This window comes from Ascaphus truei, chromosome 19, assembly GCF_040206685.1.
Source record: "Ascaphus truei isolate aAscTru1 chromosome 19, aAscTru1.hap1, whole genome shotgun sequence".
Classification (NCBI taxonomy): domain Eukaryota; kingdom Metazoa; phylum Chordata; class Amphibia; order Anura; family Ascaphidae; genus Ascaphus; species Ascaphus truei.
Window position 1 is genome coordinate 3575081 of NC_134501.1, and position 18549 is coordinate 3593629.

Below are 18549 nucleotides of genomic sequence, written 5' to 3' on the forward strand. Positions count from 1 at the left end.
ATGTGAAGGATTTATTTAAAATAAAAAACAGCCATAAACTATTTGACCTTTGTTGCATAGTGGAAGTATTTTCTTCGGTTGTTAGTTACTGTAGAACAGAAACTCCAATCTAGGAATATCCAGTTAGTTGATGTGGCCATCAAGATACAAAATAGATAATGCGTGAAGTCAATATCCAAGCTGGCTTTATCCAACTCGCCAAACAAATTCTGCAATGTGCAGGTCTCCTCTCGGATAAAGAGGTACAACTTACATCTCTACTCACAAGTTCACGATGCAATTCTTCCTTTATTGTCACAGCCAAGAACAGAGGAGGAACAGCGTTGCAGGTCCCATATGGGCCGTTCCTCAGGTAGACAGTACATGCCTGCATTTTCCTAGCACAATGGATTCTGTTGATAGTTGTTTGCGCTACCGACAATAAATACAAACCAGAGATAGGGATCCACTTGACGCCCACTCAAGTTGCATGTAACCATCTGTGTGTTTGGGGTACCCCCTCATGCTGCACTATTAGTTACACACAGGGCTGGCTCTGGGAGAGGGAATGTGCACAAACTGGGAACCCAACGTAACCTTGGCACATTCAGATTTTCTAGTTAGGACCCAATGACTTCAAATAAACTTCTTGGCCACCAGTTGAAAAACGATTTCCTTAATTTTTTTGAGAATATAACAAAAACAACTTCGCTTCATTTCTTTGCTAGCAGACAGTTTTTTTTAGTGCCATTTTTACATAATTTAATACAATTTGTTCCATCCATTGGTTTTCATAGAGATACAAGCTGTTCGCTTGCAAGTAAGTTGGCAAAACATGGAAATGTTGGCAAAGCTTCGTATCTGGGAGTTTGTCAGATTCCGTGGGATTCTGCCATTTAAGCAAGGCAATGTTTTAGTACACAGGGAATATGTATAGCAGGGGAGGTCACCTTCTGTCCTCAAGGGCCATTAACAGGTCAGGCTTTAAGGATATCCCTGCGTCAGCACAGGTGGCTCAATCAGTTGCTAAGTCAGATTGTCTGAGCCACCTGTGCTGAAGCTGGGATATCCTTAATACCTTCTCTGTTGGAGGCCCTGGAGGACTGGAGTTGGATGTACTACTTTTTATATAAGCAAAATATTGAATTCATGTATCAGTACATCTGTTGTTTGTTATATCTTTTTTATTATCTTTATTTATCAGTATAGCATTGTAGCATCATAATACATCATAAAAAAGCTCAATGTATCACCGTAACGTTACAAGTCACAGTGGTCCCGTTCACAACAAATTGGTATAAAAACATCATTTGGGGGGAAGAAGAGTACAGAGAGGAAAAAAGAACAGTTAGGGGATTGCGAGAGAACAATACCAAGGCTGCTGAGAACACCGTTTATAAGTACTGTATATTACTTGCTTTGAATTATGTGGGTGAGTATTTCACTGTGTCACTGAACCAAGTCCACCTCATAACTATCCCAGACCCTAGAAATCTAGACATTTATAGCTGGTACACAACTTGTTTCCAGAACATTGGTACTGTATAGTACTAGCTGCATTTAAGAGGTGTAACACTAAAGATGTTTTCAGCCTACATTCCAGGATTTTGCCCCTATTCAAGATAATTATCCATGGATCCCATGAGACTTTCAGGCCAGTAATAGTCTGGATCAGATCCAGCACCTCATTCCAGAAAGGTTGGATCAAAGGTCACTTCCACCATATATGAAGCATAGAACCTTTTTCTCCGCACCCTCTCAAACAGATATCAGAAGTACCAGGGAAGAGTTATATCTCTTTAGTTACCTCATTTTTGTATACAGCACATAAGACTATTGGTGCGAGAAACAGTGATACAGGAAAACATGCACATGTATGTTAGTCAGTTAAAAAGATATTAAGCAACCAATGCGGAGAAGCATTTTCTTCTCTATATTGGAAGAGACTGACCGATCCATTTCATTATCCTGTTTAATTTGACCAACGTAAAAGTCCGTCATTGTTGTGATTGTACCAAGACGTTTCAGAGCCTCTGATAAATACATGTGAGGATTTAAAAGCTCATTATAGCAACATTTAGGAAGAACTTCCAGATTGCTTCAATTGGAGGCTTTTGTGTCCGAAATATCAATTTTACTCATAAGCTACCAGGACTATATTTTGTTTTACTCATCGAGGTTTGCTTCTCTACCATTAAGATGATAAATAAGGATTCTTGCATGCACTGTAATTAATATAATGTCATTGCTTTGTTCTTCACTGTGGAAAGAGGAGATACAGCATTGTTTAAAAATAATCCAAAATATAGTGCTAGTTCTCTGTGTGCATTTCAGATGTATCCAATTACATAGCCCTGAAACTGAATGCATTTTGTTGGTAGTTCTTTTTTATATAACCCAGTTAATACTATAGACTGGTACTTTGTGTGCAGCAGATATTTAATGCACGGAGATAAGGAATTACATGTATCCTGAAGTTGTGAAAAGACAGCTCAACAATGTTGACTTTTAACCCATTCATTTTTAAGGGCCTGCAAGGCGTACAGGAGCCCTGAGCCCTCTGGCAGTGACGGGGCGAGAAGCTTTTCCTGCTGCATCATTTTAAGACGTTTACATGTCGTACAAAGCTATTTTTTGATTGGCTGTAAAAAAATGGGATATATTTTCAGCAATTTAATTACTGGGAAATGTTGCCTTTTTGCTGAAAAAGAAAATGTATGTATGTAACATCACTGTTCATTTTGGAAATTGATGGACAAATGGTTCTTGGACTGAAAAATAAAAAAAATTACTACACTTTTGCTTTCAAAACGTAATTGTAAGCACTTGGCAGAGAGAGCAGCTAGTCAGCAAAACTAATGAGCTTGAACAAAGCAGGAGAAGTTTTCCTGATGGTAACTTGCGCGCTTTACAGACAGAAGATTCTGCCTCTGTGTTTTTATACACGTCATATCGTGCAATGAGGATTACTGAAGAAAAGCACAATATCCCACGTCCTCTTTAGATATTGCAGCTCACAAAGATTGATGGTCGAGCAGATTTTGTTCCCAAACGTTATGACTTATTTTTGGGGAAGGCATTTTCTTTATTTTGCAGTAGGTACATTAGTAAAAAGTATTACAGTTGTACAGTACATATCCCAAACGAGAGAAAATATATTGAGAACAGGCAAATTATAACAAAAATACACTGTTCAGGACTCTTGGTACATATTCAACTGATGCATATAAGCAATACATATGCCACTGTGGCTGTAAGCCATATATTTCTCTGATCAAGCATAGTGTAAGGAAGCCTTCAGGCTAAACAGATGAGTGTACAGTAGGTGCATAATAGGATAGCTATGTGTACAGGGAATAAACTGCGAAACTTCTACTGGTAAGGGAGAAAAGACGAAAGAATGTAAATATGGAAACAAGGGCGCACAACGTAATATTTATCACTGTAGGTAGGTACTTTCTTGAAGATAAGCAACATAATTAAAACTGAATTAATTCTGGTTATAGAGAGATGACAAAAAAAGCACAAGTAACCTTGAAATTAATTCACGTTGAATTAGACGCCATAAACAAAAGATTTCTGTTTGTATTTCCGCAGTACAAATTACATGTACTGTGAAAATAAACGTACATTTATGCAAAATAAATTCTTGCTTGTAACTGCATTGACAAAATTAATTATTGTTTTAGTCATCATTCCATTTTTCAAGAGCGATTAGTTAATTGACTGTATTTTTAAATGGCTAACACCGTTGGTATAATTTTTGATCTATTGTTGCAGTAAGTTTTCCTACCATTCCTTTTTATCCTATAAAACAGGTTTGATTGAGTCTTGATCATTTGATGTGCGTCTCTCTTATTTACAGCTTTATGATCTCCTTACATCAGGGTAGAGAACTCCAGTCCTCCAGGGCCACCAGCAGGTCGGGTTTTCAGAATATCCCTGCTTCAGCACAGGTGGTTCAATCAGTGGCTCAGTCGAAGACTGAGCCACTGATTGAACCACCTGTGCTGAAGCAGGGATATCCTGAAAGCCAGACCTGCTGGTGGCCCCTGGGGACTGGAGTTGGCTTAGATACCTTATGGTTTAGATACCATACCTGCCTCCGATACTCATGAAGCCTAATTTATTGAAATCAGAATGATTAATCTTGCGCATTTTGATCATTGGACTTTGACAGCTGTGCGCAGCGTAATTAAGGCATCAGTAGGGCGTCAAGTGTAGGGAAAAATTAGGGAACCTCTTACGTGACTCATCCTTAGATTTTATACCTGATATATTTTGTGGAAATACATAGGAAAATCTACATTTTTACGGAGAGGAAAACAATAGACAGAGTGCACAAAGGAATCAGTATAAAAGTACATTGCAAAACCAGTAAAAGAGCATGTGAACACTTACAATTAAAAAAATACTCATGGACACTAATATGGTAGCCTAGAGCAGCCTCCGAGTGTTAGCAGCCTGCATCATCCATAGGGCTCCGTGTGCTGGAGGTGCGAAACGCGTTGAGGTCACATTTCGTAGTACGCCTTTAGGTAGTGCGCTAGTATCCATTGGATGTGCCAACCCGGTGAGAGACTCAGCACGAACGCTCTGATAAAATTGTATGACCGAAGACTCCAGCGCTCGGAGCCCTGTGGATGATGCTGGCCGCTAACTCTCGGATGGCTGTTCTTGGCTACCTTATGAGTATCCATGAATGTATTTTTAATTGTAAGTGTTCAAATGCTCTTTAAACTAATTTTACTAAATACCTTTATGCTGATCCCTGGTGAGCTCTGTGTATTATTTTCTTTCATCCTTGGAGATCTCCGTTGTGAGGTTTTCTGTACGGAGAAGAACCTATTTGGGTAATAAAGGGTGGAGCTATGTAAATTGCAGTATTTACCAATGGCCAGAGGCACAGTCTTGGGAATCTATAAGTCTAGCACTGTTTTACACCTGCTCTTACTTTGCTCTTACTTTGCTTTCTGTTGGTAGTCAGGCGAAGACGAGGAAGGGTAGCAACTGCCTACAAGAAGAAGGATGACATTGTGTGTTTTTATCTCCACGTTCAGCCTTCTTGGCTGCTATAGTGGCTGATTAAGTGTCACTGCCGATGTCCACACTGGTGTTTCTTTTTGTAAACACAAAGACCCTTCTGATTATATTCTGAACATTTCAATCTTTGCTTCCACAGATAGGGGGCACAGTGAGAGTAAAGCTAATTAGATTCAGAATACACCATTGGTAATGGATAGTGGTGGCCTTATCCAAAACATATTTACTTACTGTATCAAGCTGTTCAGTGTACTCTTCTTGTAAATACTGAATTATCCAAGGAAATTACTGTCCCATATTGCAATCACAACACTGTATTAATACAAAGAAATGGATACCGTACACACTTTGAATTACAGTTGTAGCCACTGTTAGGTCACCCGTTAACGCGACTGCGTCAGTGCTGGTGGGTCATTTCACCTGAGATCTGAAGCGCCACTATTGAAACAAATGTTGACGTGTTTTTAAGTGATTCGTTGCAGATGTCATTTAAAGTAGCAACCCAAGACAGCGATGTAAAATAAATAAATCAATATATAGAATTGAAGCAGGGGGTCTCCAGAGCTGAACCCTGTTCCTTTCAGGGTAAAAGGGGACGATAGACAGCACTCTGATAGTGTTAAATTAATGCAATTGCAGGGTGCACGGAACCAAAGGGGACCCTTATTCCCCTGTATAGTACTAACAAATATACGTAAGTACCAGCACTCACTGTCTAATAAGTACCAGGGAGTCTGTCGTGCGCTTCGGTGGATTACACAGGTCTAGAAAGTAATCAGACACTGGAGTAGGTATGAGGGAGCTAAGCAGGGCCACGGAATTGACCGGTGCAGGAGGAAATAGTGTTACATCACCTACTCCTCCGGTCTGGGGCCCACTCTCCTCGCCTACTCCTGCGTGCCACCGTCAGGGACGTTCAGGGAAATGGAAGAAGTTCGGCGCAACTGCGCATGTCTGAAATGAAGCTCCCGGATGTATCTTCAAAAAATTCATCCGGGATCTTCATTTCAGACATGCGCAGTTGCGCCGAACTTCTTCCATTTCCCTCACTGTCTAATAGCCTGTATGAATGCCGAGGCATTCCACACGAGCACAAGGAGCAGAGCCACAGGGTTTGATTACTGTCTTCATACAGGCTATTAGACAGTGAATGCTGGTACTTACGTAGATTTGCCTGTTCATTTCAGCTCCGGGGACCCTCTGCTTAGTGAGATGCTTAGCTCTGAAGTAGGTGCTCTGGCTTAGCAAGCAGGGCTTTCAAGTTTGACGCACCCACATCACATGGGCCAATAGGAAGCTGCACCGAGGATGTCACGGCTTCCTATTGGCCGGGACATATCTGAACAGCAGACATATTCTGAACCCTGGTAGCCGAGGAGAGCGGTTACTGGCACCTGATTCACGGGTTAGTATCTCCGGAAGCCGGGGGTCCCGAAGCTAAAGTTAATGGGGTTCAGCTCCGGAGACCCTCTGCTGCCTTGGATTGCTTCTAACATGTTTTTTACAATATTGATGTGTTAGTGGCAGCAATGGGCTACATCTGTACTTGTCCAGGCATGAGCCACACAGTCTTTAGGGATAGTACGCAGCAGAGTTAAAGGAGCAATCGACCCTCAGTCCCCTCTGTTGTTTTTACTGGATTGGAACTGGGGGTCCTCCAGAGCTGAAGTGCACTATTCTCAGCTACGGGGAACCCCCAGTTCTGAGGTACTTACTGGTGAAGTTACCTGTATCACTTCCTGGTTTTTAAAGGGGATTTAAATGGTCATCCAATAGGAAGCCACAGCTGATGATGTGGCAGATTTCTATTGGCCTAAGATTTGGCAGCCATTGTGTTTCCCCTGAGGGAGATTCAAACCCGGTAATATCATTGTTAAGTATTTCGGGCTCCGGGGGGTCCCCGATGCTGAAAATAGGGATGTTTCTCTCAGCAGAACCCTGGTTCCGTACCTGTAAAAAAAAATGGGGGGCACAAAATGAACAAGTAAGAGGAACTGCTCTTTTAAAAGTGCTTTTCACCGTGCTATGTAATTTACCAGAATAAACGCTCTGATTAACGAGTGTGGCATCTATTTGTATGCATTATTACACTATTGGCAACACCTGGGTATTCATCAGAGATAGGGCGACATTTACACAGCCTAATCCGCTCTTTAAATCTTGTATGCGAACAGAAATTGGCGCTTTTGGGTTTAACTATTGTTTGCCACGATAGTATCTAATACTTAGCCTCTGCAGAGAGATCCTGTGACCTCGCGAGCATCTTCCTGCCCATGTCTGTGTCCCAGACTGTATGCATGGCTGGACCTTCTGAATGACCATGTTTTTGTAAGAGTCTGGTGATGCATGTGGACACTTCCTAGCTTTCAATTGAGAATCCGTTCCCATCATTGAGCAAGAAAAATACATCAATAATTCTTTAACTTTGGCAAAAGCAGGGTCAGTTTGAGTCTCTCTCTCTCTCTCTCTCTCTCTCTCTCTCTCTCTCTCTCTCTCTCTCTCTCTCTCTCTCTCTCTCTCTCTCTCTCTCTCTCTCTCTCTCTATGTATGTATGTATGTATGTATATATATATATATTGTGTGTATATATATATATATATATATATATATATATATATATATATATCACAACATAAAGGAAACTCAGTGCTAAAAGATATATATAAAATATAAATCCAAACAATCAGGAATATAAATCAACACAACCAAAGTCCAAGTGTTTTTAAAAGGGATATAGTGTATATGGCCAAAACTGTATCTTGGGGTCTGAGCAGCTTCTGTGGAATGAACCAGTTTCCAGACAAATCTAACAGACAAAAAGCAGAGGCACATGCCCCATAGTGTATTATCTCCAGTTTAATGTATGTTTAATCTATGTATTAAATGATAATACACTATGGGGCATGTGCATCTGCTTCTTGTCTTTTAGATATGTGTGTGTGTGTGTATATATATATATATATATATATATATATATATATAAAAAGGAAGTAGCCGTGTTAGTCCAGTTGCGATAGTGCAGAATAAATGAGTTCTTCAATATATATACAAAAAAGAAAAATCCGCAGCACTCACCAGATTTGATCAATATTATATCAGGTTTAATTCATCTGCAAGCATCGGGGATAAACCCAAGAAGAAAGGAGCAACGTTTCGGATCTCCCGCTCCTTTCTCAAGCCCCATTGTGTTATGTATATATACATAACGTAACTAAGTGTGTGTGTATATATATATATATAATTATGTATCATTTATTTTTGCTATTTTATAGATATAATAAAATCTGATGATCGATACGGATGGTATAAAAACGAATAGTACTTTGATTTATGAATGTCCAGATTCCATTATGTAAAACTGTTTGTTGTTTTTTGTAAAGTTCAGTATGCCTGTACAATAATTAATTAGGGGAGTAGGGAGTAGGGAGTATGGAGTAGGGAGTATGGAGTAGGGAGTAGGGAGTAGGGAGTAGGGAGTAGGGAGTTTTGCATGTGTCAATTTTTGTTTTTACATTTTGTTTGGAATACTAATGTTTGTGTTCTTATGCAGTAATTTTAGCGTACTATACACCAGGGGGGGCGCAAACTTTTTTTCCTGCGCCCCCTCGCCGGCGGTCACCTCACCCCGCACCCCCTTTCAAAACCACTTTCCTCGGCTCCGGCGTCATGACGTCACGTTGCTATGGCAACGTGACGTCACATGACCTCGGACACCGCGTTGCCATGGTGACGCATGTGGAGCCAAGGTAAGTAAAGATTTACAGAGGTCCTGCAGCTCCCCCGGCACTTAATTTAAGTGCCTTCGGGAAGCGCGCTGGGCTTCTGTAAACCGCGCGCCCCCCCGCAAGCAGTCTCGCGCCCCCCAGTTTGCGCACCGCGGCTATACACAGTCACACAACATACTGGGAATCATTCATATTAGTGGACATTTTCTGTCCCAGACCACACATCTCAGCACTCAACTACTGCTGCCATGATGCTGCTACTATTTATTTTTGCTCTGACCTCGCTTCTTTTCAAAATACACATTTCTTTCTACCAGCCCCATGTCTCCAACTCTATTCATATATCTCCATCTTCTTTACCCCTCAATAAAAAGCACCCCCACAAATCCTCTATTCACACCCTCTATCTACTCCTTCCTGCTGCTGGGGATCTCCCCTAAGCCTGAAGCCAGACATACACACCTGATCTCACCCACGCCTCCCTGCCATCTCTTCTCACCCACGCCTCCCTGCCATCTCTTCTCACCCACGCCTCCCTGCCATCTCTTCTCACCCACGCCTCCCTGCCATCTCTTCTCACCCACGCCTCCCTGCCACCTCCTCTCACCCTCGCCTCCCTGCCACCTCCTCTCACCCACGCCTCCCTGCCATCTCTTCCCCTTTAAATGGTGTTAACCTTTTCATTTAACACCCATCTACAGCACTTATTCCCTCACCTGCTGTCTCTGTAATTTTCCCCTCAAACCTCTTAGATTGTAAGCTCTTCGGGGCAGGGATTTCCTTTCCCATTGTCTGATTTTTGCTGCACTTATTGTATTTTTAAAATTCCCTTTACTGTATTCTTTGTGAAGCGCTGAGTACACTTTTGGCGCTATATAAATAAAGACATACAATACAATTAGGTGGTAGGCAAGTTAGTCTTTCAAATGGCAGATCCCCTTCAAGTGCCTGTACATTCACAACTACAACGTGTCTATCCACACTCGCTCTACTTCAAGCCTTACAACGGGCCTGTGCTATTAGTCGGGGGTTTTAAGATAGTACAGTATATCTAAGATATATTTGGTGTTGGTGCATCACCAAAGATGCTCATGGGGGCTGATGTATCCCTTCTTTATACCAATAAATACATGCAATGAACCGAAATAAACCGATACACTAGCTGGCATAGCAGGTATAGGTGACTGAACGGAGCAGACACAGGTGCCCAGTCTGCTGGCACAACATTCAACCAACTCAAAGTGGTCGCCATGGCGACGGGCGCACGGAACAGCTGGCACAGTAGGAGGATGTGACAGCAACGTGTTCTGAAAGAGAAATGTATCATGATGGAGAATAAGATTTGAAAATTTTAATTTTGCGAAGATTATTCCTCAGAAGAAAAAGGATTGCGGTAATGTGCCAAGTAAAATGTAAAAAAACATATATATATATATATTTAAGGAGGGTGGATTATAAGATAAAGACTAAATAACATCAGGTATGTTTATGGTAAACACAAAAAAACAATGACAGCCAAACAATGCTTTAAGGCTACCTAATGAATATTTTACATATTTATTATGGAGCACATATTGTGTTTTGAGGTAACCTCACTTAAACACATCAATAGGCGAGCTCATTTGAATTTTAATATTGGCACTTAATGTTCAATTAAGGTGTAGATTTGTAATTAAAAAAAAAAAAAAAAGCACGGAAAGAATGGAGGAAAATGATTGCAGTATATTATTATATACTAGGCGGATAGGGAGAGATCTGGAGGGGAAAGGGGGTTTAAGAGGGGGAAAAACGTGGGAAATATCCGTTTTTCTTCAATATTTATAAAAAATTAAATATAATGCCAGCACAGAAATGGCCATGGTGGATTGTTGGTTATTTTTTTTTTTTTAACAGTTTCTCATATTTTCACATGAAAGAGGGTTGATTGATACTACAGCAGTATGAACAATTAATCTTTTCAGACGTAAGCGTAAAGCAAGACTAAATGATCATTTTAGTACATGTGCTATGGCACACGTATACCGTAACAATAGTGTCTTCTGAAATTCTTTTCCATTACCAGATATATTTCTTTTTTCTTGCTTTTTTTGCTCATTTTACAATCAGGCAACATTTTGTGACCCTACAAATTGCTAGAGTCTTCCCCCCCCATTAGAAAAACATTGGCGGCTCAATCGTTCAACTGTATAGGGTGCCCCGTGCCTTATTTATTTTCCCTATAAATTACAAGGGTACAGTATTAAGAATAGTTCAAGCAGCAGGAACCTATTGTCAATGTGCAATCAAATGGTAATTACTGAAATATTGACGTTTTTTGTGCAAATGTTGATATTCTTGGAAAATGTTTCACGTTGCACGAATGACTGATACTCAGCGAATTCCCAAATGGGGTTAAATGTTCCGCTCGCCTCTAATCTTCCTCGGTCCAGGTTTCTCTGTCTGCTGTGGGAGGATAACGTGGCAGCAGGTCACAGAGCTGTGTTGTGACTACCGTCTCATAGTCTTAAAGAGCAATCCAAGCCGTCTTTTTTATTTTTTAAATACAGGAATGAAGTAAGGGGGTCTCCGGAGCTGAACCCCATTCATTTAAGCTCTGGTGACCCCATGCTTCTGGAGATACAGACCTCCAAAGAGGGTACCAGTAGCCACTCCAGGGTTCGCTATATGGCCGCTTTTCAGAGCTCCCGCGCCCTGCGGGCCAATAGGAAGCCGTGACGTCATCAGGTGCGTTGGCACACGTGAAAAGGACGCTGAAAACTGCAGGAGATACCGGCACCCCCTGCAGAGGTCTGTATCTCTGGAAGCAGGGGGTCCCCGGAGCTGAAATTAATGGGGTTCTGTTCCGGAGACCCCCTGCTCCAATTCTGTATTTAAAAAAATGAAGAAGAAAAGAACGACTTGGATTGCCTCTGGGTTACTTATTGCTTTGGAACCAGTCTACTCTAGCGTAAACAACAGGAAACTTGGGGGTTCCTCTATCATCTATCTCAACTTTAAAATAGCCACCCCTACCTCCCCCATTAGCTTTTTTGTCTTTAGTTGTTGTATTTTTTTCCCCAAATTGGGAATAGGGGGGTGGGAAGGATGTTCGGAGCTTAACACACTATTCTTAACTGTGGTGGATCTCTGGTTCCCAAGAAATGTACCTTAAACGTAGCTGTTGTCAGGACACTCCATCGTTTTCTGCATGACAATAGATACCACTGTATTTCCTCTGCTCATGCTGGATGGAGACACTTCAAAAAAATTCCTACGGACGTCGCCCATCTCTGGAGCTTAATACACTGGCGACACACTTTATTCGAGCTTGGCTAGTCCCACGAATTCGGGTATACCCGGGTGTATTGAGGTTTGTGACTGTTTTCTGCCCGAGTGCATTGAGTTATTTTCCAAGCAGGGATTGAAGCATTTTATTCCCTCTGGCTGCAATACTGCACAGTATATATATATAAACTGCATTACAATTCATGAATTTATGCCATCTGGTAGACACGCGAAGCATTGCAGCCTATTAAATCCTAATCATTATCATTTAACAGATCAGCCGCCCATCAGCCAGGCATGAACCCAGGCTGGGAAGGCAAATGCAACGGGGCTTGTCAGAGGTCAGGAGTGGCGCATTCCAGGTATCTGCCAGGTACATACCGGGTATTTGCTCGAATAAAGTGTGTCGGTGCAGTACACCACAAAAAGTATGTTTAATAGGTACAGCTGGTCTTACAGGACCCAAAACATGTGGTGTTCCTGCTAAGTAGGGAGAGTTGGAATTTATGGTGCCCTTCTTTTCAGGAAATCAAAATGACTACCAGCTCACCTCTTCCACAGGCCAATAGGAAGGCACCGTGGCTTTCTATTGGATGACAACCAGCAGCCATGTCAATTTTATTTTTTTACGTTCACCACCACATATAGCGTAGTTCAACTCCAGAGTGGAAATGAACCAATCTTTAGCTGACATTCAATTAGCTAAGAAGTTCCAGACACTGAAATATAGAGGAAAATGCTATTTTACCATAGTCGCTAGAGATATAGAGCTAGAGATATATAGTATCCCCTGAAACCAACCTTCAAGCAACTCGCACAGACTGTGCCAAAATATAGAAGAGGACATACAGTACGTGGGAGATATGTTGATAGACATCATAACAATATACCTTGCATATCCTATTAGCATACATTTCAGGTGTGCTCCTTTTTGAGTACAGGTGTTTCTCCAGCAAAACACTTATTTCAGGGTCTGGAACTTCTGGGTGAATCTAAAGTATAAACATTCTGAATCCAATGGCGCCACACTTGGGTGTCCCATATTTCAAAGTGATGCGCCAGACACGCGGTGGTAACAGATTTCCAGAGCCAGTAACAAAAATGTAAGAAATTCTTTCTGGACACAACCCCAGGCAGAGAATGGCGCAGTGCGGCAAAGTAAACTGGTTTTTGCCACTGATACATTTGCCATTTGTGTTTGAGCAGAGAGCGCCTTCTCTGCCCATTTTTGGTTCTTTGCTAGGAAGGGTCACGCAGGAATCATTTCCAGCAGAAACGGAGCTATTAGCAGAAAATGATGGACCTTTCCTTTAACACTCTGAGTAATAATAATGATGCTGTTCATATCATCACAGTACTGCAAACTGGGCTCAATGTCATCGTGGGACTGGGACCCAGTTCCGGTTTCCCAGGTTGCCATTATCCATTGTAGGTACAGGACTATTGCTAGCCAGAACGTGAAGGAGTTTGGGTTGGAATACCAGCACTGGACCAGTTACATGAAGCCGGTTTGGCAGTACAGTATCGATGCGCGGCTGCGACGTATGCCATGTGTGCTGATATTGTCAATGCAGATTCGGAAAGAGAAAAATCTATCCTATTCATTAGAATTATCTATGTATTAAATCCTCGCATGGTTTGGCATCTCATTTGCACGCGCTTTTCTCACCCGATTTGCTGTCGTCCTGGATGGAAACTGACAGAAATCTCACCCCCCGAAATAGGGCATTTATTGGAGAGGAGTGGGAGGAAGAGGGAGAGCAATTTAGGAGAGTACCTATTGGCTTATACGTCCAAATAGACAATCTGGGGTGATGCCTGCAGGCACACCTCAATATAGTAAATATATATACATGACATAAATTAGCATATATCCCAGGTGTGTCAGGGGTTTTCACAGCTATCTCCCTACATGGCATATAAGGTCATCTATTTGGTGGTACTCTATATATATCAATGGATACTCTCCTAAATTCTCCTTCCCTCTCTTCCTCCTCTCTTCCTCCTCTCTTCCTCTTCACTCCCTCTTCTCTCCCTCCCTCCCTCCCTCCCTCCCTCTCTCTCTCTCTCTCCCTCCTCTCTCCCCCTACCTCTACCCCTCTCCCTCCTCTCTCCCCCTCCTCCCTCTCTCTCTCGTCCTTCCTCCATCCCTTCATTTCTCCACCCTGTGACCTCCTCTTTCCCCCTTCCCTTTCTCTCCTCCTCTCTCCCCCTCTCTCTCCCTCTCCCCCTCCCCCTCTCTCCCTCCCTCTTCTCCCTCTCTCCCTCCCTCTCTCTCCCTCCCTCCCTCCCTCCCTCTCGTCCTTCCTCCATCCCTTCCTTTCTCCTCCCCATGACCTCCTCTTTCCCCCTTCCCTTTCTCTCCTCCTCTATCCCCCTCTCTCTCCCTCCCTCTTCTCCCTCTCTCCCTCCTCTCTCCCCCTCTCGCTCCCTCCCTCTCTCTCGTCCTTCCTCCATCCCTTCCTTTCTCCTCCCCGTGACCTCCTCTTTCCCCCTTCCCTTTCTCTCCTCCCCACTAGGGGAAGATATCTGGCTGGCGATCTGTAAACTCGCAGCTTAATAAATACCCTATAATAATATAATATGTCATTTTAAAAGTTTGCCTTATTGGCATACACAATTTACATACTGCATGGAATTGCAGGAACCAAATCGCCTTAAAAACGTCCCTTTTCACACCGTTTAGACATGCTATAGGAGCTTAATAGCGAGGTGCACATCCTTGTGCGAAAACAACCGGTTAGATCCATAAATGCACTTATCGGAGTTTCATTTTCTGCAAATAACTCCGTAGGTGTTAAGGCGCGTAATGGTCCTGCTGGTCAGAGCAAACTGCAATACAATACATGGCTTTATATGTCTTTCCAGCAGCAAAAGGATTAACTATAAAAGTCTACAGATCACATGCAGCACGATTTGAGTTACTATTAGTACAAGAGTTATAGAACCCTAATGGAAACATGCTACCCCGTCTTTTAAAGCATATTCATATTTTTGGCAGTAACTGAATTGAAGTCTAATTCTTTTTGGGGAGTGGACTCCAATATATATATATATATATATACACTGTATATATATTACACACACACTGACTCAAATAGAATTAACCCCTTGGACAGGGCTGCTACGCATTGCAGGGTCCAACAGAACAGGGGGGCTCCACTCCAGTCCTCAGGACCCCCCAACTCAGTCCCTGCTTCAGCACAGGTAACTCAATTAGAGGCTCAGTCTTTGAGGACTGGAGTTGAGCCACCTGTGCTGAAGCAGGGATATCCCGAAAACCTGACCTGTTGGCCGGGCTTGAGGACTGTAGAACACAAGGAGTTAATGAATGTTACTGGCAGAGGTTTAGAATAGAAATGAAGCAGAATTTGCATTGTTACAATAGAAGGTCCATATTGGTGTGGTATTAAAGACCGCGTGTATCAAAGGCTTCCCGAGGCCAAACTGGGACAAAATGTGCTAATAATATAAACATTACTAGCAATGTTTCATTGCTAAATCTGCTTCTATTATCATGCCAGTTTTTAGTGTGTGTGAGTGTGCGTGTGTGTGAGTGAATGTGAGTGCGTGCGTGTGTGTGTGTGAGTGAGTGCGTGTTTGAGTGAGTGTGCATGCGTGTGAGTGTGAATGTGTGTGAGTGTGTGTGTGAGTGCGTGCGTGCCACGTGTGTGTTTGTGTGTCACATGTGTGTTTGTATGTGTGTGTGTGTGTGTGTGTGTGTGTGTGTGTGTGTGTGTGTGTGTGTGTGTGTGTGTGTGTGTGTGTGTGTGTGTGTGTGTGTGTGTGTGTGTGTGTGTGTGCAATACAATCCTAAATTCCAGATTTTATTAAAACTCTTTGAGATTCTTGATTGTGCAATCTGCGTTTATTCAATTAAAAAACAACGTGGCCATTAATTCCGCCTTTTCACTAACCTTTGTTACACTGTAACACTCCAGAACTGTGCAATTCTATTAGACTCCACTACCAATGATTACATGTGCATTTGATAACATATAACAAGGAAAGTGTAATATATATAGCTAATATATATAGCTTTGCTGCATCCTTGTGAAAAACATTTAGTGGAGGGCATCACATTTGAAACTAAATGACGATAAACATACTTACAAAATGAATCCTGTTTGTTTTTTATGCCACTGTGAAAATTAACCATGAAAAAAGGCCTCACCAAATATGTTGATGTAAGTTACAGGGAAGCATAGCAAAAATATCCAGCACCTTGTGTTTAATAAAAAGAAAATACAATGTTTATGAACAGCAATGTTATACACAGTGGGCTCTGTACCCCACAGTAAGAGGTGACAATGAGTTAAGGTTCAGGGATTATTGGACAGGCAGACCCCATTGAATTAAACCCATTTTTTCCCTGTGGATCAAAAGTGCTACAACTTTCACAAAAGAAAAGAGGAAATCGTTCTTGGAAACCAGACTCTTTGATCTGTAACATTAATAAGTACCACGTTTTTGAATCTAGAATTGCAACTTTAACCTATGTAAAAGAAGACTGAATTTTGCAAGTTACTGTAGCACATACAGGCTTTTCTAGAAAGCATCACATGTCAAACGTTGTCTGCAAGTTGTGTCATGAAATGTACCGATGTGACCTGTGCCGTTGGGTCTGCTGATATGATACATTGTTACAGGTTGGGATATTAAGCATTGAACCCCACGACAACGCTGGCATGTGCTGTGATATATTGCACCATGCTACAATATACTCAGGTCCAATTTCACAGGTCATATCTGTACTGAAAACACTGAATTGTACTCTGTGTAAATTAGCACATATTCATCACCAATCATGTCACAAGGGCTGTCTGCATTTACAATATTGTGTAAGTTTTACGTTAATGTTTGGCTGCCTCATTTTGTACATGTAGTAATTGGTTTTGTCTTACTGACAGATGGTTGTCAATGACTGATTTTCAAGAGAAAATCCGGACAGGTATTTTAATTTTCCCACTTTGTTTGCATAAAAAAAGCTTTGTATTAATGCTTCTCATCTATTTCACTAACAATGTCAAAGCCAGTGATTCTTTGCTATACACACTCTGGGGCCTGCGCACTAAGCGCCAGTGATTCTTTGCTATACACACTCTGGGGCCTGCGCACTAAGCGCCAGTGATTCTTTGCTATACACACTCTGGGGCCTGCGCACTAAGCGCCAGTGATTCTTTGCTATACACACTCTGGGGCCTGCGCACTAAGCGCCAGTGATTCTTTGCTATACACACTCTGGGGCCTGTGCACTAAGCGCCAGTGATTCTTTGCTATACACACTCTGGGGCCTGCGCACTAAGCGCCAGTGATTCTTTGCTATACACACTCTGGGGCCTGTGCACTAAGCGCCAGTGATTCTTTGCTATACACACTCTGGGGCCTGCGCACTAAGCGCCAGTGATTCTTTGCTATACACACTCTGGGGCCTGTGCACTAAGCGCCAGTGATTCTTTGCTATACACATTCTGGGGCCTGCGCACTAAGCGCCAGTGATTCTTTGCTATACACACTCTGGGGCCTGTGCACTAAGCGCCAGTGATTCTTTGCTATACACACTCTGGGGCCTGTGCACTAAGCGCCAGTGATTCTTTGCTATACACACTCTGGGGCCTGTGCACTAAGCGCCAGTGATTCTTTGCTATACACACTCTGGGGCCTGCGCACTAAGCGCCAGTGATTCTTTGCTATACACACTCTGGGGCCTGCGCACTAAGCGCCAGTGATTCTTTGCTATACACACTCTGGGGCCTGTGCACTAAGCGCCAGTGATTCTTTGCTATACACACTCTGGGGCCTGCGCACTAAGCGCCAGTGATTCTTTGCTATACACACTGGGGCCTGCGCACTAAGCGCCAGTGATTCTTTGCTATACACACTCTGGGGCCTGCGCACTAAGCGCCAGTGATTCTTTGCTATACACACACTGGGGCCTGCGCACTAAGCGCCAGTGATTCTTTGCTATACATACTCTGGGGCCTGCGCACTAAGCGCCAGTGATTCTTTGCTATACACACTCTGGGGCCTGCGCACTAAGCGCCAGTGATTCTTTGCTATACACACTCTGGGGCCTGCACACTAAGCGCCAGTGATACTTTGCTATACACACTCTGGGGCCTGTGCATTAAGCGCCAGTGATTCTTTGCTATACACACTCTGGGGCCTGCGCACTAAGCGCCAGTGATACTTTGCTATACACACTCTGGGGCCTGTGCACTAAGCGCCAGTGATTCTTTGCTATACACACTCTGGGGCCTGCGCACTAAGCGCCAGTGATTCTTTGCTATACACTCTGGGGCCTGTGCACTAAGCGCCAGTGATTCTTTGCTATACACTCTGGGGCCTGCGCACTAAGCGCCAGTGATTCTTTGCTATACACACTCTGGGGCCTGAGCACTAAGCGCCAGTGATTCTTTGCTATACACACTCTGGGGCCTGCGCACTAAGCGCCAGTGATTCTTTGCTATACACACTCTGGGGCCTGTGCACTAAGCGCCAGTGATTCTTTGCTATACACACTCTGAGGCCTGCGCAC

General features: G+C 42.8%; 1 protein-coding gene across 7 annotated transcripts in view; it reads left to right on the top strand.

Annotated features, from left to right (window-relative positions):
* Positions 1 to 18549, top strand: part of ZNF536 (zinc finger protein 536) — a 422190-nt gene that overhangs the window by 317300 nt on the left and 86341 nt on the right. For 2 of the 7 annotated variants that reach the window (XM_075576324.1, XM_075576323.1), the window contains exon 8: positions 16922 to 16962. The exons of the other annotated variants lie outside the window; for them this stretch is intronic. In XM_075576324.1, the coding sequence (XP_075432439.1) occupies positions 16922 to 16935 (14 nt within the window). In that variant the 3' untranslated portion in view covers positions 16936 to 16962. The remainder of the gene's footprint in view (positions 1 to 16921; positions 16963 to 18549) is intronic. 7 annotated transcript variants of the gene reach the window in all.